This window comes from Anabrus simplex, chromosome 2 (assembly GCF_040414725.1).
Source record: "Anabrus simplex isolate iqAnaSimp1 chromosome 2, ASM4041472v1, whole genome shotgun sequence".
NCBI classification, from domain to species: domain Eukaryota; kingdom Metazoa; phylum Arthropoda; class Insecta; order Orthoptera; family Tettigoniidae; genus Anabrus; species Anabrus simplex.
In genome coordinates, this window is record NC_090266.1 from 775,760,772 (window position 1) to 775,786,389 (window position 25,618).

Below are 25,618 nucleotides of genomic sequence, written 5' to 3' on the forward strand. Positions count from 1 at the left end.
AGCAAGATATAACAGATATCCTGGATTCAGGAGGTCAAATGGACTGTATTGCGATTGACCTATCTAAGACATTTGATAAGAGACTACTGGAAAAAATGAGTGCAATTGGACTAGACAAAAGAGTGACTAAATGGGTGGCTATATTTCTAAAAAATAGAACTCAGAGAATTAGAGTATATGAATCTTTATCTGACCCTGTAATAATTAAGAGGGGAATTCCTCAAGGGAGTATTATTGGACCTTTATATTTTCTTATATATATCAATGATACGAATATAGAAGTGGAATCAAAGATAACGCTCTTTGCAGATGATGTTATTCTGTACAGAGTAACAAATATGTTACAAGATTGTGAGCAACTGCAAAATGACCTTGATAATGTTGTGAGATGGACAGTAGGCAATGGTATGATGGTAAACAGGGTTAAAAGTCAGGATGTGATTTTCAGAAGGAGGAAAAGTCCTCTCAGTTTTAATTAATGCACTAATGGGATGAAAGATCCTTTTGGGGATCATTGTAAGTACCTAGGTGTTTATATAAGGAAAGATCATCATTGGGGTAATAACATAAATATGATTGTACAGATCTCTGTACATGGTTATGAGAGTATTTAGGGGTTGTAGTAAGGATGTAAAAGGGTAGGTCATAAGTATCTGGTGAGACCCCAAGTAGAGTATGGTTCCAGTGTATGGGACCCTCACCAGGATTACTTGATTCAAGAACTGGAAAATATCCAAAGAAAAGCATCTCAATTAGTTCTGCTTGATTTCTGACAAAAGAGTAGCATTACAAACATGTTGCTAAGTTTGGGCTGGGAAGACTTGGGAGTAAGGAGACAAGCTGCTCGACTAAGTGGTATGATCCGAGCTGTCAGTGGAGAGATGGTGTGGAATGACTTCCATAGACAAATAAGTTTGAGTGGTGTCTTTAAAAGTAGAAAATATCACAATATGACAATAAAGCTGGAATTCAAGAGGACAAATTTGGGCAAATATTCTTTTATAGGAAGGGGAGTTAGAGATTGGAATAACTTACCTGAGCGACTGCCCTAAATGCAGATAAGTAGTAATTGATTGATTGGGAATGCAACAAAGACTGGATTAATTGAATTGAGTTGTCACAAGGAACACCCTTCACCTTCAATGCTCTGAACTGCATGTAAACATGCTTTGAATATAGAGTGTTCATCACAGAAATAGTGGTCTGTGACTTTTCTATGCAAAACTCAGTAGTTGCCTGCTAGCGCCATTAGATGGCAGCATGTTTTATTTGCACAGACAAGTATAGCTGCAGCATGAGTGTATCTCCTTAAACTGTGTACATTAGCATTAAGAGAATTAATCCCATATTAGACACAAATGAATATGGAAACTTAATCAGTATCATGAATATATTATGTAGCATAATAATACTGAAATTTAATGATGATGATACAAAAATTGTGACATTATGCTGGATGGATATACTGATTTCGAAGGAGAGGAAGAGCCTGCACCTGAAGGTGGCTGTTTGAGCAGTGCAAGACTTTCTTCTCCTGGTGAACAGGAAACATCATAGCAAAGTTAATATGAACTACATCCAACCAAGAAGTTGAGGCTCAGTGATGGCATACTGGATAATATTTATGAAGACCATTGCAGTCATGGCTTGAACTCCTATAGCAAACTAATGACATGCTATACAGCACTCTGCAAATTAATTGGAATAAGGGTTTAAAAGAACAAAATAATAATTTTCCCAATGGCTGGTAACACTTCTTTTTGGAGGAAGTAAACAGATTTATAATAGAGGGGAGTGAGGACAAAGCAAATGTCTGAAGCAGTGACCAAAATCAATTTCATTATGAAATGTTTCCAGGTTGTGTGTTGCAATCTGAACATAGACCTGTACAGCTGATTTAGCTTTATTAATGAGTGGAAAATTAGCTAACAAGCTGTATATATGTTTTCAAGAGATAGCTACAAGGCATATTTAGCATAAATGTTTCAAAGAGTCTTCAAGAACATGCCCACAAATCTTTCTTATGGAGGTAAATAAAATTGGAAAAATGATAAAGGAGCATTTGAAACGTTTTCTAACTTTAGTCCTTGGTGAATATGTAAGTGAAAAGGGCATCTTGCTGTTTGATTCCTGGTTATGCCATACAGATTTTATCCTTTTAAATGCGAGATAACTGAACAAAAATGTTATACTGGTACTTAACACATTGCCATCAAAAATAACAAAATATTGCCAACATTTTTAAGTTTACTTCTTTCATCAATATAGGATTTATACAAGATGAAATGCTGATATTTTAAGACTACAATGTATAGAACCACAAGCAAAGTCATATGATCAGCATTTCATCACCAGAATTCATGCTGTGATATAGAATCAATTTTCTGGACCAAAGGTAAGTTATGGCAATGACATTCCCATATCATCATTTGAAAATGTAATTAGTGCGACTTTTGATATTGGACTGCTTGAATGCAGAAGTCTTGTCAAATGTAAAAATGTTGATTTCGTGAGATATACCGTAGATGTGGTTCTCTTCCACTATGCTTTAATTATTTAATTGAAATCCCACATTTAAGGACTAACAACAGCACTATCAGGTCAGGAGAACAAATGTGTTTTACATATCATAATTACCTGAAGCAGAGGGTTAGTGACAATTTTGATGCAGATGTAACAATATATTCAAGGCGATGAATCATGTGCATTTCTCCTCCTGTTATAGTGATATTATGTTTTCCTGAATTACTGAAGTTCCTCTCTCAGGTCTTGAATAGATGATTAATCAGATGTCTCATTGAGTAGAATGCCCTGTTTTGCATGGGAATGACTCAGACCACAGTTATGATGATGAACAATCTATATTGTAAGCATGTTTTCGTGTAGTTGAGAACATTCAAAGTCTAGGGTGTCCACTGTTAGCAATTTCACATAGTAATTTTAAGGTTTTTGAATCCAGTCTTTATTTTCCAGGCTATGACATTAAGCCCTTTAATAAAAAGATTGATGTCTGAGGACTAATTTTCTGAAGTGTAAGAATTTTTCATAGTGAATGAAATGATGTTCACTATTTCAATTGTTGATCTTCCTTTGTTGTTTTCAGTTCATATTGTTGTTAGAATGTATAGGAATTCTATCACTTGTATAAAAGAGATTCTCTGAGTAAGATTTGTCTCTGGATATAAAAAAAAACAAAGCATAAGTCAAAAAGATCAATATCCTGCCTTGTAAGTAGGCCAACAACTCTGTCATTCTAGTGTTAATGTATTTTACAACTTTTAGTGCTAATGAATGTAATTCCTTTTAAAGCATCTCTGAGAACATTAGACTATTTCTTTTTAAATTGAGGGAGTTATGCTTGTCTTTACTTGGATTTTGGTATTTATCATGTGCACAAGAGATGCATTCAATTCCTCACTGATTATTCATTAATATGCTTTCAAATATATTTTAAATTAAAAATTATTTGAATATATATATATATATATATATATATTGTATACCAGTACATTAAAAACATATACTGCATTAGAGCATATCTGAAATATTCAGTTCTAAAACAGTAGAAATTTATTAGAAATATTTTAATTACCGTAACTACTCCCTATGCCAATGTACTATAAGTAAGAACAGACTGAACTGAAGTCTCATATAACACGGATGTCTGACCAAAACGGCACTGTTTCAAATCCCACCCAATGCACATAGGATCTTTAGAAATTAAAAGTCATGTCCCTCGTGTTCAGATTCCACATAAAATTGAAGGTCTTCTGGCTGTATCAGCAGTCATGTAAAACTACAAGCTTGCTTGCTTGCTAGCTTGTTTCATACTGCCTGTGTCTCCTAAACTGTGAAGTATACAAATAAAATTGCTCTCCTGATTTAATGAATTAGACTGCAAATTTATTTTCTGTTTTATCTTGTCATCAATAAATAATTATAAATAATTTATATTATTCATTTTTATAATTCTTGTAGCAGTGATAACCTAAGTTACAATTGTTGTAATGTTCAGTCATTTCTTCAATAATCTTAATTTCTGTTATTGAACAGTTGATAATTGTTCAGGAACCATCATTATGCTCTAATTATTTACTAGTAAGCTGTGCTTTAGTTCCTGTGTTTGGTAAGCATAAATGACTGTATTAACCAAATAATATGCAATTTCTGTGTAATATTTTCTTAAATATATAACAACAGTACAGATCTTGTATTCTTACTTGGGAAATAACCTTTCTCATTTTCAACAGGTTCCTTAGATAATTATTAATTTTATGCAGTCAGTCAGATAACTCTCAATTATTTCCAGTGTTCTACCTTGACACCAAAGTTTTCCAATTTCAAGAAGAGCAAGTAGTATGGTACATTTATGAAATCATTTTCTAGGTCAAGAAGTATGTCTACAGATTTACACAAACACAGTAACATTTCTTGAACTAGTGATAGCTCAGTCATTCCATGTTGTTTTGCAAATCTAAACAGTTTAGAGGAAAGATATACATTTCCCCAAAACTTTGGAATGCAACTCTTCCATGCACCTCTCAAATATTTATTTTAGGACAGTCCTGAAACATGGAGCAGATGTATGGGATCAATACCAAACAGAACTCATTAATGAACTTGAAATGGTATAGCAAAGGCTGCAAGATTCATTGTGAACTATTTCTGATGATGATGCTTGTTGTTTAAAGGGGCCTAACATATAGGTCCTTAGCCTCATGAATGATTTCAATCCTGGATAAATGTGACAAGCATGATAGAAAAACTTGGGTGGGAGATGCTGGGGACTAGAAGCAAATGAACACGGCTATGTGCCGTGTATAATGCCTGTGCAAATAAGCCAGCTTGTGGGGGGAGATGAGCAGTCGACTAGAAAAGCCCTTTTGCATAAATAGGGCAGATCATCTGCATAATGTAAAAGGTAGATTGCAGAAAACTAACTATGGTAAATATTTGTTCATAAATTGGGGAACTGATGATTACCTGCAGCTGTTTTAGAGGAGTCTTTTTCCAAAAATGTAAGATGCTTCAAGAATTGACCCCAGCATTCTGTAAATTGTCTGTAGATTATGTGTATGTACCTTGTTTTAATGTAACATTCAATACACTGTAAATTGTAGTATTAAGGTTTTAAGGCATCCGAATTACTTAAGGCATGTGTGAATTTGTATATGAACGTGATATATTTACAATGGTAAGTGAATAATAGTTAATGCAAAAATTTGTATATGACGGAGTTGTAATGTTAAGCTAGTTTTAAGTTCACTTTATTATCATACTTCTGTAAGTGATCATTGCCACTGGGATACTTTACAATTGTGATGTATCTGTTATTATTATTATTATTATTATTATTATTATTAATAATATTATTATTATGTGTTGATTAATTATTATAATAATAATTATAATAATAATTAATAATAATAATAATAGAAACAGATCAAGCTTCTTTAGGAAGTTAAATGAGGAGAATTTGTCTTGTAATAGAATCCTTATTCACTTAATATGTATAATGAAAGAAAAGAGGACAGTTAGATGAAGTAACATCAGAGGAAAGGAAAGAATTGGTTTATAAAACTTAAAATGATAAATGAATTTACTGAACATCAAAAATGTACTTAATAGAAAACCATAATATTTCCATTGTTGTATTATTTTAAGTTCAAAAATTACCTGATATCCCAGTAAAGATGAAGAGCCAATCTTGTTATTCCTCGTCCATGATATTGTAACACTAGAATCGGTTTTATTGACAATGTGAGGACGACTTGGAGGTCCTGGAAAAGTTGACGGCTCAGGAGCTCTGAAGAAATTAATATTTGGGTTTGTTGGTAATTCTAATCGGAGAGCTGCACTCCATGTTGCTTTCCCACTTCTTGATGATGCCACACAAGTGTACAAACCACTGTCTCTTTTTTCTAGATCTAGGAACAATGAAAACTTTTACAATATTTGCAACATACCCGAGTCATTGCTATATTAATTTAACTGTTATTTGCTTATTACATAGTATGTTGGATATATAATCAAAGGAAATAATTTCACAATGTATGTTTAAATACCAGAGTAAATACTTGGGATGTATCTTAATTAAAGTTGCAAGTGTGACATTAAACTCCTCAAACAAGAAAATCCTTCTAAAACACTCTTCATGATAATATATTTACTCATTTCTAAACAGGATTTGATTATCTTTTTCTAGGTGAAGAATACCATTTTAATTACAGAGTCTGAATGGTCTATGATTCAGTTTATGTGGATTTAACAGTAAGGAAAGGTTCTGATCTCTCAAAGAAAGAGAATACTAGTTGAAGCAATACAAGGCCAGTGGGATGAGGAAGAATATTCATGTGTTATGTATTCTAATCACATCAGTCTTCTTATCTGTAACCCTATCAGTAATCTATCTAATGACTACATGTAATAATTTTCCGAGCCATAAATTTAATGTCCCTTTAAAGATACATCTGAACAATAGAATTTTGCCTTGAAAAGGATTTACCGGTACTTAATGTCCACAATCTTGTGCAGAGAAAGCAGTGCCAGAGGTTACCTGATTGGCAGAGTAGGCTGCTGCCTGTGGGTGCCATGCTGCTATGGACCCCAAGAAGAGAAGATCATATTTAGACCCTACATAGAAAATTGTGTGACTGTGCGAACTGAGAATTCATTTACAAACAAATTTTCAAGCAGTTTTTGAATTACAATGGTGATCTGAGATTTTAAAATAGTGTTTGTCATGCAAATATCACTTGTCTTCCATACAGTTCACGAAGCATGCAACTCGACACCTGTCACCATAGTTGACATAAGGATGTCCCATTGAACAGTTTTACTGTTTAAATTTCCTTCGGTGTTATATACACACATTTTTAAAATAAAGTGTAATCAATATTTCCAACTGTCATGACAGCATCGAGGATTTATAGAGGAGGTTCACGATAACAAATGCTTCTGCTGAATGGACACATTCTTCAATTAAGACTACTGTACTTAAAAGTTGTCGTTGAACTTCAGTGGTACAAGAACGACTAAATTCTCTTGCCATTATTTCTACTGAATATGACATTTTGAAAAAAAAAAAAAAAAAAAAAAAAAGCAGCTTTTGAGATAGTCTGAATGATTTCACTGCAAAAAAAGGTAAGGAGAGGAAATATTTAAAGTGATATTAGTTTGTTTATATTTAACATATTATTTTCTGTTTTGTAGTGCTGTGTTACATTGCTTAACCATGTTAATGTCTTGTAATACAGTTTTGTGTTTTCACACCAGGCAAACACTGGGGCTATACCTCTGAAGTATCTGGAATTTTAATCTAAACTCAATGATTTGATACTGTTTAGCTTTGTTAGCTGTTTGATTAAAATATTGAGTGAAATTAAATACTTGGTAGGATGTATTTCTCAAGGGGGCCCCATACAGCTAAATTGCCTATGGGCTCATCATCATCATCATCATCATCAATGTCCCACTCCAGTCTCCTGGGTGAGGGTTTAATCCAGAACTGATAGAAAGTGAGTACATAGCTAACACCTCTAATATATTGCATGTCCATGCTAGTGTAATGAATGTGATACGAGCCCATCTGCAGAAAAAAATGGATCCCTTCAAAGAAATTGTATAAAACCTCTCAATAACATGCACAGATTTAACTGCAGCTGATGTAAGCAAAGCTTGAATGCAGTTTATATTCCCTTAATGTATATAAAAGACTTACTGTCAGATTACATTACTAATGAATAGAATTTAAAAACTAAATATTTTATAGGGATTGAAATACAACATCTACTCCCACCTTTTGTTTTCATATTTTGAAAACTTTACTGTACATACATCAGAGTCTCGCACCGACATGAGTTAATCTAGTTCTTTCACATTCGGTGCTGAGGAGACTGCCTTGGGTTATACATTTTATAGATAGCTCTTTCTCAGTTCCAGTTTTGAAAATGATCATTCAGCAGAAGAAACAATAACAGGATAAAGGTGATTTCTTTTATCAGAGCATTTTGTGTAAGAGTGTGTTACGCATCTTACAAGAGGTAGATGTTCTAGACTCAACACAATAATAGAAACTGCTGCTAGATAAAAACACCTGACAATTTGTGTACTCATGCAGATTTATTTTCTTATCTATTAATTAATACCTGTTTGAATTAAGTGATATCTAGTTGAATGCCATTTGGATTCATAAGGTTTTACTGTATTTACATAAAATAACTTTGGTTTGGCTGAAACACTGATTTTAATCAAAATATAAAACAAACTGGCAACAACTTGATAATATCTCATTTTAATGGTCATGTATGTAGTTGAGATTGTTTCAAGGCATTATTTGAATGATCATGCCAATGCGTGTAGCTTCCATCACAAACATTTAAAAAATTACAAATATTGAAAAGTAAAACAAAAATCCTGAAGAAAGATGTATATCTATGAATATCATTACAAAAAGTTTGGGTTTATATTTAATAAATGCATAATTTATTTTTTAACAACTTTAAGAAATTAGTTAAATATAACTCATCCTCACCATTAATTCGAAGCAAGCCAGATTCTGAAATATTAACTCTTGGACCAGCAACTACAGGAGTACCATCCTTATACCATGTGATTATAGGTTGTGGATTTCCAGTTGCTCTGCATGGTAACACTGCCATAGATTTAACTGGTAATGTCTGATTAGCTGGTCCAAGTGTAATTATTGGTGGAGGATGATCTTCAGGAGAGGTGACTATGAGACGAGCTCGCCAAATAGCTGAACCAGCAGGATTAACACCTGAGCAAACTACTACAGTGCCTGAGTCATTCCTTGTTACAGCCTGAAAAGAAAATTCAGTTTTTCATTAGAACTGCACAAAAAAACAGCTCATTGTTATACATGATACCAGTAAAATTAGTGGTGAATACAGGGAGTAAACCTTGCTAAATAAATACAATCATCTCACAGAATAAATGTCACATTTTATTTATTTATTTTGATTTCATTTTTCATTTGTTTGTTCACTTTCCATTACTTATGTGAAACTCAGCAGGTCTTTTCTCTCCTTTTATTCTGTGTTCCAAATCTACTACTCATATGAAACCTTTCTCTCACTTCTCTTCCTGTGCTTACCTAACTTTCTTCTTACCTAATTGAGATTTCCCATATTAAAACAAGCAATCAGTAAGAATGGCCTCCTCAGCAGGTGTTGATGCCCACCCCACTGAGGAAATGGAAATCAGAAGGAAGTACCTTGGAGCTAAAAAGAAATTGATATATAATGACTGGAACTGATGAGGAGATACCCCCATCTATTTAAAGGCTACAGTATGTGAAGATTAAAAGATTGCACTTGTCCTTTCATATTTTCAGGTTTGTCCTATCTCCTCTTTCTGTTGCTCCATCTTCCCACACTGACTTGTCATTATGTTTATCCTATTCATTTTTCCATTCCTTTATAACTGTAAATAACTATGAATGTTTTTATTTGCTTCTTCCATTTCATTTCCTTGTTCCTCTTCTTAGATTTATCCTTATATATCTCAAAACTTATTCATAGATTTCTTCAAGTTATCTACAGTTTCCACATTAGTTCAGCAATATATGGCCAATAAATGCAAACTAGATACAGCATGAGGTAACTAGTGATAGAAAGACAGTTTGAACGTATGACTTCAATGAAAAGAAATAATTATTACTGGACCTCCATGGCTCAGACGGCAGCACGTCGGCCTCTCACTGCTGGATACCATGGTTCAAATCCCGGTCGTTCCACATAAGATTTGTGCTGGACAAAGCGGAGGCGGGACAGATTTTTCTCCGGGTACTCCGGTTTTCCCTGTCATCTTTCATTCCAGCAACACTCTCCATTCTCATTTCATAGCATCTATCAGTCATTAATAAATCACTTTGGGAGTGGTGACCCCATCATACTAATAGCCTATATCTGCTTCATTAATTCCATCCCTGACCCGGTCAATGACTGGAAAACAGGTTGTAGGTTTTCATTTTCACCACGAAGAAGTAACTATATACCTGCCACATGATATTAAATGTCTTTCTGTGATAGAAGAAGCCATTTCTTTTCAGTTTTGACTCAGTTAATTTCTAAATTCAGTCTGTCAGAATTGATTTATGAATAAATAAATTTACATCTACCTGAAAAAGAAAACATATGATTTATGATTTATACTTGAAAAATATTAAGTTGTTTCTTTTTTCAGGTATAATTCTATTATCAATCATAAAAGGAAAAAATGATATTAGTCCAATGTCCAGAGAAATATGTAAGATTTGAACATAAATAATTCAATCACTTAAGTAAAAGCTGTCTAAAAATCATTGAAGAGAATATTCTGTACTTTAGGACATGATCAAGTATGGAAACATACCAACCACTCTGTTGGGATATTATTCAAACACAATGGTAGTATGATGATATTTCTCCATCTAGAGTTCCATTAGCACATCATTCAAACACTCGTCAAAAAATGTGATTATGTGTTGCACAACAAACAGGTTTTTCCAAAACCTCAGTCCATATGTTTACTAGTTAAATTTGAAATCTTACAGAGTGACTCTCATCCATGAATTATGAGACCATAATGATGGTAAATGGGTCAATTTCCATAATTGGACTTTACTAAGCATTACTGATGGCATTGTTGATCCATATTTAATAATTTTTTGTGATGAGGTATGGTTTCACTTAAGTGATCATGTTGCTACATAAAAATCCAGAGAGCAGCAAGTGGTTGTGTATAGGACAAGTACAGTGTTTCCAATTTTCTTGCACTAGATGTCAGAATGAGTCTATTAATTTTATGACTGTAGGCAATCATCCATTGCTGTTTGTGTCCACAAATCCATCTTAATAACTATGCTATTTGCATTTTGAAGCTCATCTTTTACTCTTCTTTCTACTTCTTGAAACAATTCTGGCAGGATGTTTTTTGATATGTCCTTGCAAGTAGAGATAGTATAACTAAGTTTAAGGTGCTGAATTAGCTGCTTAAATCCTTTATATTCTACAGTACTGAATGTCTGGCCATCTTTGCGCATCATGTAAGCTGTTTTCCTGGTAATTACATTTGATTGATTACCTCCCAGTTTAAATTTTGATTTATCATCCAGAAAAGTTGTGAGAGTTGGCTGGCTAGCATTTGAGTACTCTGAAGATACTGATAGCAGTGAGAGAGAGGACAATGACTTTGAAATGGAATGAATGGGCACATGCTCTTCTTTTACTGTCTCAATTTCTTGTAGTTGGAATATTCATATTCAGTAAAGAAACTTTATGAATCGAGGTGATATGCTTCTTCAGGCTCAGTTATCATGGGCAGGATCCAATTGGAAATAGTTTCATACTTCATGAAATGCACCACCTTCTGTCACTTCAAAATAACAACTGACTTGAAATTTTAAATTAGTAATCTAAAATCAAACTCAGGTTTCATGCTAAAGGTGACAACATTTTTTACAATAAGTTGTTGCCATGCCTGTGATTTAATAGTGTATATAGGCCACAGGATTTCTTTACTGAAAGTCTCTGCTATTGTTTATGGACTGGGTTATTTTATAGGTGGAGCGTAGTTATAACAGTCCAAATTGAAAAAAATAATGCTACAAATTTGTGCAATATAACTTATAAAAATATCTTCCTCAAGCTAGATTTAGGCATATTCTATTGCCCTAGTACATGAATTTTAAGGAAATTTGTACCTCAGAAATACTGGCACTGGAACAACTGCAGAAATTTGGTGGAAGTTCCCTTTTGTTATGGAACAGGTAAATCGAGCCCAGCTTCTTGCTATATGTCCTAACTGCTATTGTGAAACTTATGAGTTTAGACATTTGCTCCTTGCAACCACTTTAAAAAGTGCTGCTTCTGGCAAGTTGGCAATATTAATTAAACATTTTTGTATTGCATTAGAATATTATCAGAAAAGTGTCGAGCTCATCTATAGTTGTATAGTATGATAATGAAGCATTGTTGGATGCACTTGTGAACATTCGGCTGTTGAGAGAGCTCTTGCATTATTGTAGTGATAAAGTAGTTAAACCCTATTGAAATTGTTTAAATTTTGTGTGTGTGTGTGTGATCCATTTAGTGCTATTTATATATTAGTGTTTAGTGCCAGTTGGTAGAAATAGGGAGTAGTGAAATTTATTTGAATTTTATAACAAGTAATTCAGTTGGTGTTCAGTAGATTACTTTTTTTGGTTAAGTAGGCTAGCTAGGTGTACCTTGTTTCGAATTTAGGTTTAGGAAATACTTTAGGTAATAAAATTAACTTCATTTCTTTAAAAAATATCTGTAGGTTCGTTGGTATAATACTTACAAGGGCCAGGATTTCAGTTTGGGGGTCCCATTTATTTTGATAGGTGTCCAAACTTCCAGAGTTTAGGTGGTATAGAATACCTAAAAAGGAAATTAGTGTCCTTGGATCCAAGTAAGAGTGGTGGATTCGTGCGGATTACGGAAGCTAATAGTAATCATCATCATCATCATCATCATCATCATCATCATCATCATCTTCTTCTTCCTTTTCTTTTTCTTCTTCTTCTTATTCATCCGTTTTTCCCACATCTGTGGGGTCACGGGTGCGAAGTGTGTCACACATATGTGAATTTGGCCCTGTTTTACGGCCAGATGCTCTTCCCGACGCCAATCCTATATGGAGGGATGTAATCACTGTTGTGTGCTTCTTTGGTGCTTGGTTGTGTAGTATGTTGTCTGAATATGAAGAGGAAAATGTTGGGACAAACACCCAGTCCCCAAACCAGAAAATAAATACGGTAATTTTATTATAGACCCCTGATAATGGTCATGTGATAAGCTATAAAGAAGTGACATTTTATACGATTAATGCGGCAAAGAAACACACACATACACGTCGAATAAAGGTTTCTCGCCCTTCTTCTCCATGGCTAGATGTTGAAACCAAGAGAATGATGGCCCACCGTGACTCGTTATTTGGACATTATAAACAAACCTTAGATGACACAGACTTCGAATCTTACCGTATCTTAAGAAATCGCACAAAGCAGTTAATCAGAAATTTTAAAAATGTGCATATTTCCGGAATTTAGCCAACAATTTTAATTCCAATCACGCATGGGACCAATTTAGAGCTCTGGGAATAGGAAAACATCAACAGAGCCCGACAACTCCTGACATTCTACTTAACGAACTGATCGATTACTCTAGTAGAATAAATATTCAACCTACCCCAATTAACTGCACCGACTCACCGCCCTCCCCTCCAGCCAATCCACCATTCACATTATACAGTGTCACAGAAAATCAGGTTAAAAAGGCTTTGTACTCGATTAAATCAAAGGCCACGCGTGTAGATGATATTCCTATTACTTTTATACATAACATTATGGGTGCTGTCCTGGCTATACTGACGCGCATACTGAACTACTGTTTAGCCTACTAAACGGAATTTTCCCCACTGTCTGGAAAACAGACAATATTGAATATTATGCTGGTACCTAAGAGTTTAGACCCACAATCACTCTCTAACATTCGTCCTGTGTCCATACTCCCTGCGCTCTATAAAACCTTTGAACGTTTAGTATAAGAACAAGTTCTGGAATACCTAAATAAAAATGCTCCTTTGGACCCTTTGCAATCTGGATTTAAGAAGGGTCACAGTACCGCGACAGCACTTTTGAAGGTAAGAAGAAACGCAATAGACAAACGACTGCTCACTATACTTATCATTCTTGAATTCAGTAGCACCTTTGACACTATAGAAATAAATGGAACTGCTAAATTTTGACCTGGCTGCACTTAAGTTTTTTAGTTATTATTTGAGTAACCATCAACAGCGTGTAACAGTAAATGACAAGACCTCTAAATGGAAAATGAAACTTATTGGTGCCCCACAGGGCAGTAATCTAGGGCTCTTACTTTTCTGTATTTATATCGATGACATACCATCCGTGACAGGAAATAACATATCGACACTGCAAGACAAGATATTAACAATGACCTCCGATGACTCATTATATATGCACAACGAAATTCTCTTATACTAAACTCCACAAAATCTCAGACAATCATAATTGGATCACGAAAATCACTGAGCTGCTCAAACAATGTCGCAATCCCGCCTATCCTACCGAATGGTAACATTATTCCCTACAGTAAAACGGTTAAAAATCTCGGCTAAATTATGAATGAAACACTTGATTGTTCTGGTCACACGAAAGAAATACGTAAAAAGACTTTTGGAATGCTTCACCCCCTTAAACGGCAGAGGGACATATTTCCATTTGAGCTAAACGCCAGACTAATACAGACACTCATTCTCCCTGTTCTTGATTATTGTGACGTTTTAGTTGATATGGCGAGAGAAGAAACACTTTAACTTCAGCGAGGACTGAATTCCTGCCTGCGATTTATTTACAACATCGGGTACGATGTTCATACCACCCCATACTATCAGGCTGCCTCATGGCTGAAGCCTGATAAACGCCGGCAGCTACACATTTTAACGATGGTGTTTAGGAGTGTTAGCTGAAAGTCAGCCACTGTATATTTCTACTAAATTCACCTTTTTATAATCATTTCACAACTTAAATACACGTTCTAGATCCTTTCTGTCTATTCCACTGCACCGCACAAAAAAAATTAATAGATCATTTGTGGTGATCGGCGCCACATTATGGAATTCCCTGTCAGCTCAGGTTAGGGATCAAGATTTAAGCTCACCTGCCGAGACTACCTGCTGAGGACAGCTGACTGAATGGTTGAAGTGTGAATGTGTGCGTGCCTGAGGATTAGTCATTTTTAAGAGTTTTTAATATTGAAATAAAATGGTGTATGGCTTTTAGTGCCGGGAGTGTCCGAGGACATGTTAGGCTCGCCAGGTGCAGGTATTTTTATTTGACTCCTGTAGGCGACCTGCGCGTCGGGAGGAGAATGAAATGATGATGAAGACGACACATACACCCAGCCTCCGCGCCAGCGAAATTGACCAATGATGGTTAAAATTCCCGACCCTGCTGGGAATCGAACCTAGGACCCCTGTGACCAAAGACCAACTCGCTAACCATTTTGCCATGGAGCCGAACTTTTAAATATTAATTCGTTTTAATATTAATTTAGTTAGTAATTTATTTAAATTTATTTTTAATTATATTAATTTATGTAGTTTTAACTGTTTTACGTATCTCAGTATTTTATTTAAGATTTTGATTAGTGTGTGGTTAAGTGTACGAGAGGGCATAGAGCCCTAACTTCGCCACTGTAAAAAAGGCACTAATAAATAATCAATAAATCAGTAAAATATAGAATGTAAGGGTATCGGTATAGATATTTTGTTAGTTGGTAAAGAAAAATATACGTCACAACATATATTAGGGAGTGTTTACCTTGTCCTATTAGTTTCCTTGGCGGTTAGGGCAGCGCAGCTGCGAGCTTGCATCCGAGAGCCAGTGGATTCGAACCCTTCTGTCGGCAGCCCAGAAAATGGTTTCCCGTGGTTTCCCATTTTCACACCAGGCAAAAGCTGGGGCTGTACCTTAATTAAGACCACGGCCGCTTCCTTCCCACTCCTACGCCTTTCCTATCCCACCGTCACCATAAGGCCTATCAGTGTCGTTGCGACGTAAAGCAAATTGTTAATTCGTTTCCCTCGCAAGCCTGGGGTGTAGAATATAGTAGCATAAAGTTACAGTTTTATGACGCTAATATTCGTATGTATAATTTTTATTAACGTGCCAGAAACCAACGACATATAGCTGTTGCCATTTCAACACCGTTTTCAGGGCCACCGACCAAAGTCGGGATTTGAACCTGCGAACTCGGACTCAGAACGACAGCGACTCAACCAACTGAATCACATGAAAAGGAGGCGTTTGTGATTATTGTTATAAATAGATTCAGTTAGTATGTTTACACAGGTTTAATAAAGAGCATTATTAAGGCGTACATTTTCCAACTGTCCTAAATGCACGAGACCGGACGGAAGAACTAGCTGGAAGGTAAAGAGCCTTGCAGGGGGTGTCGCTTCCTTCTCTGTACACTTTTCCAAACAAAAATCCACGGCATAACAGCCCCGAAGTGCCATCGCCTACCAAGCGACCGCTGTTTAGCCCGAAGCCCTGCAAATTACGAGGTGTCCTGTGGTCAGCACGACGAATCCTCTCCGCTGTCATTCTAGGCTTTCTAGACCGGGGCCGCAATCTCACAGTCAGATAGCTCCTCAATTATAATCTCGTGGGCTGAGTGTACCTCGAACCAGTCCTCAGATCCAGGTAAAAAACCCTGACCTGGCCGGGAATCGAACCGGGGGCCTCCGGTAAAAGGCAGGCGGGGTTGGCTAGTTACTTTTAGGTCTCCTTATTTTAGAATTAGACTTAAGGCATCCTGCATTCGATGCCCGCCACTGACAGAGTTAAGAAAGGCATGGGATCGGGAAGATACAGCCTTGTTTGTGGGTGCAATAGAGTTGGCCATGAGTCTCCAGTGATCGAAATATCTACGACCTGGCAGGTAGTCACCTTCACGGGGCGTAGTACCAAAGTGGTTCCTTTTTTTAAGAAAAAAATTAAATGAAGATTCTACTTCCTCACAAACGAAGAACGATATTATCAATTTTACGAATAGTTTCAATATTGCAGCCGGTTTAGATTACAGAAGCTATGATTTCGATTGTTGGATATAATTGCATGGTAACAATCAAAACCATCAATATCTACAGAAGATCTGTCACAGCACTCGGTAGGACCGGCTTTCTTTTCATATCCACCGGGCGAGTTTGCCGTGCGGTTAAGGGCGCACAATTGTATGCTTGCATCCGCTTCGAACCCCACTGTCGGCAGCCCTAAAGATGGTTTTCTGTGGTTTCCCATTTTCACACCTGATGGCGGAGCTGTTGAGGATCCAACCAGCCTTAGGGCTGAAGACTGAACATACAACATACAATTAAGGCTACGGCCGCTTCCTTCCCACTCCTAACCCTTTACTTTCCCATCGTTGCCATAAGACCTACGGTGCGACGTAAAGCAAATTCTAAATACAAAATTAAACATATTTTCACAACCCTTGCCAAGGAAAAGTTGTATCCACGCTACTGGCCTAGATTTGGCCACTGAAATTATTTCGTGGGTACGCCACTGTATCCACTCACCATTTAAGGTACAAGGTAAGCCCGCAGAATGGTTGATACTCAAAATACACCATCATAAATGATGCGGTTATGACTCAAAAGTACTAAAGAAAGGTAAGGCACGCGGCCTAGTGTTTTAAGTAGAATCTGAATCAATAGAACGTGACTTCCCATTTTAAAAATGTTTCATGCAACGACTGCGACTCGTCTTGATGAGAAGATAGAACCATTGGAACTGAGTTATCACGTCCGCTAATTACAAGATAGTTACATGCACTTTTGATCGTTCCATTTGAGGTTCCAATCAGTCCCCGGGCATTTGAAAAAATATATAGACCTACCTATATAACTACGGCACGCATCTGCAATCTGTCTTGCTACTGTTAGAATTAAAAAAAAAAACTTACCAAGGATGCACATTATTTTGCCCTTAGTGATGAAACGGTCCGTCTTCAAATAAAGTTACTTATATGGCACAAAATGAGGAACTAACCTGCAGCTCACAATCCTGTCACAGTCTTCCGAATGCTGCAACTTAAACATAGCACATCTTTTAACCACGGTACAACCCCAGTTTTCTGGAACCGATCTTCAAAAGCTGACATGATGTTGTAAGCTTTGAACTGTTTCTAGCCATGGACACCGTTATCTCAGTGGTCACGTTCCGGCCCCCTATTGAGTAATCCCTGGCTAATTGCCCTTTTCCTCATCTTTTGGCATTTGTCAACACACAGTTGAATTCCCAATACTGAGGCCTCTACAGTGAAATATCCCCGAGCATCACAATCCTAAGTGTTTTCCTTTCATTCATGCAGTACAAATATGGAGAATTATGAATGGCGGTATTGAGCCCTGCTAGTAGATTCTTTGTCGCTACGTAAATTTAATATTTCGGCGTAAGTTTTTAAGTTGTTCGTACCGTACGTTAAACAATGGCTGATCCTCGCTCTAGTTCAGGAAACATTTCTTTTTTTTGGGGGGGGGGGCGGCCCCACTGGGCCCTTCTCCCTTGGCTACGCCAGTGACAAGGGCAGATTATTATGAGGAGTTGTAACTCATTGTAACTTCCGCCACAACTTTTCCGGTATTTCGTATAGATATCCGTTCGAACTATCACGAAGGTAATAATTTACTAAATTAAATAACACGATACGCCTGTAAACCTCGATTTAAAAAGAAGTTAAGGAGAATACCTACTACACGGTAATTTCATGGGATAATTACTGTACTTAAAACAGTTTTTGGATTGTTGACTATTGTTGCTACATGCACATGGTAGTTGTGTAAACAAATACAAAATCAGCTGATTGCTTTATTCCGATAAATTTTAGTCTAAGTTCCCTGCATACTTCATTCTTTCCACCTTTGTTTGTTCATCGAGTAAAAGTTAATAATCAAATTCCTATATCCCAATATTGCAGTTCAATCCCCGGCATAGTTTTGACAGAAATAATTGTAGACACCGCTTTTATTCTCCGTCCCACATAGTAGGGAAAATAATAGCAATCCACCAGCAGTAAAAATTCATATAACCATATTTCAGCTGAGAATTATAGTGTAGATACAGTAGGTATATTTAAATAGTACCGTATCATGCCTGCTATATTCGTGTGTATCTTTGTGTGTGTATCCATTAGAGCATAGTACTAATAATAATCTGTCTAAGCATTTAGCTTTGTCAGTAATCTTTGAGTACAGTAGTTCTTACAAATTTCAAACTTGCAATTTTCATTTCTGTTTGTGCTTAGCAGTGACATACGGTGCCGGTATTGTAAATAGGATACGTCTGAACATTGTTTAAAATTATTGTATTGCACTGTACAGTAGTATACGAGTAATATCTTATTAAAATTTAGCGTGCTTATTTTATTATTGTAAAATATTTGTGTAGTATAGTAGAGGTATCGGTAGAATCTCTTATTACAATTCTGTTGTTGTAATTGTATTGTAATTGTAATTAGGATAGGCTTAACTGCAGTTTAGAATTGTGTAATTCTTGTGTATTCCTTTTGGTATTCAGTAATTAATAGCAGTTTTTATCCTGTTGGGTGTTGTAGGATAAAAATAGAGTACAACTAAGTAGTATTGTAGTGTATTCGTATATTAATTACCTTATTGTCATGTTCTTTGAGTACTATCCCAGACAATATTCACCTCCATTCATTTTTTTGGCACATAAGTTATTTTATTTTTCCTTTACTTTTCATTTTTTTCTGTAAAGAATGACTAAGGAGTGCAAGTGTAGGAACTGTAGGTGTGGTGAAGCATTGAAGGGTATGAGGGAGGAGTTGGAGAGTTTGAGGGAGATAATTAGGATTCTCACAGAAGACAGGAAGGAAGATAGGCCTTCCTCAAAGTACAGGTTACAGTAGGGGTAAAAGAGGGAGGGGAAGGAAAGGGGGAATTTTAGAAGACAGGTGGTAGAATGTTCGAAGGTGAAGGAGACTGCAGGCTAAAGGCTCTATTTAGGATCAGAATTCAGGACAGGTGTCTGTGAGAAATCGGTACGAGGCACTCCAGGTAGAACAACAGAGGGAAGATGAGGAACAGGGAACTGTTGCTGAAATGTCTGGAAGTAGGAGGAAGGGAAAAGGTGGGAATAGGAAATATAGAGTAGAGGATAGGAAAAGACAGGTGAAACAGGGTCATGGGAAGGAGAAAAGGGAGGAGGGAGTAGCTTCTGCAGCAGTGAGAGAAGATAGGGCTGACCAGGAGGGGAGGGGATCAAATTAGGAGGGTAGGGTTGAGGCTCTGGTCATGGGGGATTCCATCGTTAGACATGTGGGGAAAGTGTGTGGAGGAAAGTAAACCACGGTAGAGTGTTATCCAGGAATTAGGTTGAGGCAGATGTTGAGTAAAGTAGAAGAGAAGGAGGAGGGGAAGGAGAAGGTGGTAGTGTTTCACGTTCGTACCAACAACGTAAGGCAAGCTGGTATAAGTACCAACATAGTTGGAGATGTGTAGGATCTGGTAAATGCAGCACAGGGAAGTTTAAGGATGGGAAATTCTAAGTTCCCATGCAGGGAATTAGATATTTTTCACCCGGAGATTGTTATCAGTGGAATACTGTGTAGGAGGGATACTGACTGGAGGGTGATTGGGGATTTAAATGGGACTGTGGAGTGGGTATGTGGGAAACTAGGAGTGATATTTCTAGATCCTAATGGGTGGGTAGGAGATAGGGATCTGCGCTCAGATGGCCTTCACTTAAACTGCAGAGGTACGTATAAGATAGCAAATTTGTTTGGAAGGGTAATAGGGAGGTACTTTCTGGGAAAATAGGTGGTCTAGGGAGCGATGATGAGGGTACAGAAGTCTGGAAGTCAAGTAGGGGTGACATAAAAATGTTAGTGTTGACCTGTAGAAGTATTATAAAGAAAGGCATAGAATTAAATAATTTAATAGATATATACTCAACAGATATTGTAATAGGAGTTGAATCATGGCTACGAAATGATATAATGGATGCAGAAATTTTCTCACGGAAGAAGAATTTGTAACCTACGAGAAAGTTAAAGATGACAAACACGAAATTCTGGGTGTAAGGCTCATTTCTAAAGATAATAGGCAACTTGATATCTTTGGAGCGTACAGACCGGGAAAGGGTAGTGCTGACATGGATTCAGAATTATTTGATAAGATAATCAGCTATGTGGAAATGACAAGGAAAGGAATGTGATTGTAGCAGGAGATCTGAATTTACCAGATGTCAATTGGGAAGGAAATGAAAATTACAGGAAGCATGACAAACAAATGGCAAATAAGCTAATATGGGAAGGACAACCGAGTCAGAAAGTGATGGAACCAACTAGAGGGAAGAATATTCTGGATCTGGTGCTGGTACAATCAGATGAGCTCTATAGAGAAACCAAAGTAATAGATGGTATTAGTGATCATGAAGCTGTTTTGTTGTAGTTAAAAATAAATGTGATAGAAAGGAAAGTCTTAAAAGTAGGGCTATTAGGCAGTACCATATGGCTGATAAAGCAGGCATGAGGCAGATTTTAAAAAGTAACTGTAATTGGTGGAAAACTGTAAATAAAAATGTAAACAGACTCTGAGATGGGTTTAAAGCAACTGTTGAGGAATGTGAAAACAGGTTTGTTCCTTTAAAGTTGGTAAGGAATGGTAAAGACCCACCTTATTATAATAGAGAAATAAAAGAGACTAAGAAGGAGGTGCAGATCGGAAAGAAATAGAGTTAGAAATGGCTGTGGAAGTAAGGAGAAATTGAAGGAATTTACTAGGAAATTGAATCTAGCAAAGAAGGCAGCTAAGGATAACATGATGGCAAGCATAATTAGCAGTCACACAAATTTTAGTGAAAAATGGAAGGGTATGTATAGGTAGTTTAAAGCAGAAACAGGTTCCAAGAAGGACATTCCAGGAATCATTAATGAACAAGGTGAGTGTGTTTGTGAGGATCTTCAAAAGGCAGAAATATTTAGTTAGCAGTATGTAAAGATTGTTGGATACCACGATAATGTCCAGATAGAGGAGGAGACTAATGCTAAAGAAGTATTAAAATATACATATGATAACAATGATAGTTACAATAAGATACAAAATTAAAAACTCGAATAGTGGCTTGAATTGATAAGATTTCTGGGGATATACTAAAGGCAATGGGTTGGGATATAGTACCATATCTAAAGTACTTATTTGATTATTGTTTGGTTGAAGGAGCTATACCAAATGAATGGAAAGTTGCTATAGTAGCCCCTGTGTATAAAGGAAAGATTGATAGACATAAAGCAGAAAATTACAGGCCAGTCAGTTTGACATGCATTGAATGTAAGCTTTGGGAAAGCATTATTTCTGATTATACTAGACATGTTCGCAAAATTAATAACTGGTTCGATAGAAGGCAATTCAGTTTTAGGAAAGGTTATTCCACGGAAGCTCAACTTGTAGGATTCCGGCAAGATATGGCAGATATCTTGGATTCAGGAGGTCAAATGGAATGTATCGCAATTGACCTATCTAAGGCATTTGATAGGGTAGATCGTGGAAGACTACTGGGAAAAATGAGTGCTATTGGACTAGAAAAAAGAGTGACTGAATGGGTGGCTATATTTCTAGAAAATAGAATTCAGATAATTAGAGTAGCAAGCTTTATCTGACCCTGTAGTAATTAAGAGGGGAATTCCTCAAGGCAGTATTATTGGACCTTTATGTTTCCTTATATATATATATATATCAATGATATGTGTAAAGAAGTGGAATCAGAGATAAGGCTGTTTGCAGATGATGTTATTCTGTACAGAGTAATAAATAAGTTACAACTCATAGAATTGTGTTGTGAGATGGATGGTGGGCAATGGTATCATGATAAACGGGGTTAAAAGTCAGGTTGTGAGTTTCACAAATAGGAAAAGCCTTCTCAGTTTTAATTACTGCATTGATGGTGTGGAAGTTCCTTTTGGGGATCATTGTAAGTATCTAGGTGTTGATATAGGAAAAGATCTTCATTGGGGTAATCACATAAATGAGATTGTAAATAAAGGGTACAGATCTCTGCACATGGTTATGAGGGTGTTTAGGGGTTGTGGTAAGGATGTAAAGGTGAGGGCATATAAGTCTCTGGTAGGACCCCAACTAAAGTATGGTTCCAGTGTATGAGACGCTCACCAGGATTACTTGATTGAAGAACTGGAAAAAATGCAAAGAAAAGCAACTTGATTTGTTCTGGGTGATTTCCAACAAAAGAATAGTGTTACATAAATGTTGCAAAGTTTGGGCTGGGAAGAATTGGGAGAAAGAAGACGAGCTGCTCGACTAAGTGGTATCTTGATACAGATGCCTATTCCCAAAGGAAATTTGAAATATTTGTTCCGAACTAGTAAATTTATAATACCAATATAAATTATAAGTGGTATGTTCCAAACTGTCAGTGGAGAGATGGCGTGGAATGACATTAGTAGAGGAACAAATTTGAGTGGCGTTTTTAAGAGTAGGAAAGATCACAATATGAAGATAGATTTGGAATTCAAGAGGGCAAACTGGGGCAAATTTTCATTTATAGGAAGGGGAGTTAGGGATTGGAATAACTTACGAAGAGAGATGTTCAATAAATTTCAATTTCTTTGAAATCATTTAAGAAATGGCTAGGAAAACAACAGATAGAGAATCTGCCACCTGGGCGACTGCCCTAAATGCAGATCAGTATTGATTGATTACTTCTTATTCTTAGAAGTTATAATATTTATAATATTTTTGTTTCTATTTTTTTTTTTTTTGCCATGCATAGAATTCTTTACATTTAATGTGGATGTGTTTCACCAAATCCCCGTCGATCATAAAATAAAGAAACAAATAAGCAAACATGAATAAACCCATCAAATTGACCATTCACTTTGGGGCATGTAGCTGTGAGCTTGCATTAGGGGTATGGTGGGTATGAATCACACCATCAGCAGCCCTGAAGATGATTTTTCTAGGTTTCTTATTTTCACACCAGGCAAATGCTGGGGCTGTACCTTACTTAAGGCCACAGCTGCTACCGTACCTTCCCCTTCCTAGCTGTTTCCCATCCATGCATCACTGAACACCTTCAATGTGTTAGTGTGATGTTAAACTACTAGAAAACATAAAATAAAAATATAAACCAACATGAATAAAAGCATGTAATACAGAAGATGAAACAATGTTAATTTAAGGTACCTTCTTTAATCATGGTTATTCTTTCTTTCTTTTTTTTTTTTTTTTTTTTTTTTGCTAGTTGCTTTACGTCGCACCGACTCAGATGGGTCTTATGGCGATGATGGGACAGGAAATGGCTAGGAGTGGGAAGGAATCGGCCGTGGCTTTAATTAAGGTACAGCCCCAACATTTGCCTGGTGTGAAAATGGGAAACCACGGAAAACAATCTTCAGGGCTGCCGATAGTGGGGTTCGAACCTACTATCTCCCTAATACTGGACACTGGCCGCAATTAAGCGACTGCAGCTATCGAGCTCGGTGGTTATTCTCTGAGGCATAAATTAGTGAAATAAGGTAACAAGGAGAGTGAGCGTATAACAAGTTACAGACTTCTGGTACTGACCTGAACTGTCAGTATGATTCTTCCTTCAGGTGTTGTTGAAGAGATGATCCTTTCACTTCTTGCTCCAGGAAAAAGGAGAGATCTGTTTCCCTCCACCAACCAGAACACAGATGGTCGAGGATTTCCTGCCATGCCACATTCAAACATAGCATCTCTATGCAGCTCCACTGTTTGATCATTAGGCCGGACAGTGAGAGATGGTGGAGCTGAAAATATTTTTGTTGTCATCTTTATCTATTGTAAGACAATGTTTCAAGGAAATAAAAATGCAAACTAGAAGACAACTTAAAGAATCAATGATGATGTTTTGTATTGAAATGAAAAAAACTGCTTTGATAGCGTAATTGTATATTGTGAAAACAGGCTTAGGTATGGTACTTAATTAGATAAGAATGAAGCTCACTTGATAAATCAAAGATGAAGTTTAAGACTGAGACTGATTTAGGTGCAAATACAACAATTTTCGACAATCCTTTTGAAAATGATAATTATTTCTTAATGCTTACTTTAGGTCCTGAATCCTTGAAGAATAGACGACGTTCTATGGGATAAGATGGCAGAAGTAGTCTACTTTAATTTTTATTTTCTTGATAACTTGTTCATTGTTTTCAACATTTACCTAATACGGGGTCGTTGGAAACAACGTGAATTGGGTATATGAGCATTATAGTGTGGGTCATACTGATGAATAATTTGAAGAAAAGAAATTTCCTCGGTTTGCGGCGAATTCAAATGGGTTTTGTGAGACAGTGTTGCACGTGGCTTGAGACTGGCCTGAGAGCCATGCCAAGGAATTGGCATCAAATTTAAACACACTGTAGTTTTGAGCCAGATTCATCGTAGCATACTGGCTATGGCATGCACCTGTCAGCTTGGAGGTCTGAGTTCAAATCCTCTCTTGGCAAAGTTTTTTCTTTGATTAGTGCTCTCATGCCAAACTGATTAGCTAACTTCAGCAGCTCATGAAATGACAATGGCTTGATATATCATATAAATTTTTTTCAGATTGTTCATCAGCATGATCAACCCTCTAATGCTCATACAGAATACCCGGTTCACGATGTTTATTGACCACGCTGTATTGTGACATTTTCCTCATATGGATTTGGAATAAACGATCTTTGATTCATGGAGAACATAATTTATAGCAATAATATTCTTTGAATGCGACGTAATGGCAACATGTCAATATGACAATTTTATTAACATGAAATAATTGATAATAGAATTGGTGAAGATGGAATAACACCTCATAATTCACATCATAATTTATCAAAATATTACCACATGGATAGTTAAGAAAATGATTATGGAAACTCAGAATTCAAGGTATGACATGACTGGAGTTGTACGAACGCGGCAAGATTATATTGCCAATTGTTGCCACTACTCACTCTTTCTTTGGATGTGATTGAGACTGCATGGGAACGCCGAGCATTGATATACTTGCATTCATAACTGCCGT

General features: G+C 36.5%; 1 protein-coding gene across 1 annotated transcript in view; it reads right to left on the reverse strand.

Annotated features, from left to right (window-relative positions):
• LOC136863684 (roundabout homolog 2-like) overlaps positions 1-25,618 on the reverse strand; it is a 231,455-nt gene that overhangs the window by 141,700 nt on the left and 64,137 nt on the right. The window contains exons 5-7 of the mRNA XM_068226035.1: positions 24,154-24,359; positions 8,534-8,822; positions 5,677-5,927 (exon numbers count right to left, since the gene is read on the reverse strand). Coding sequence (XP_068082136.1) covers positions 5,677-5,927; positions 8,534-8,822; positions 24,154-24,359 — 746 coding nt within the window. The remainder of the gene's footprint in view (positions 1-5,676; positions 5,928-8,533; positions 8,823-24,153; positions 24,360-25,618) is intronic.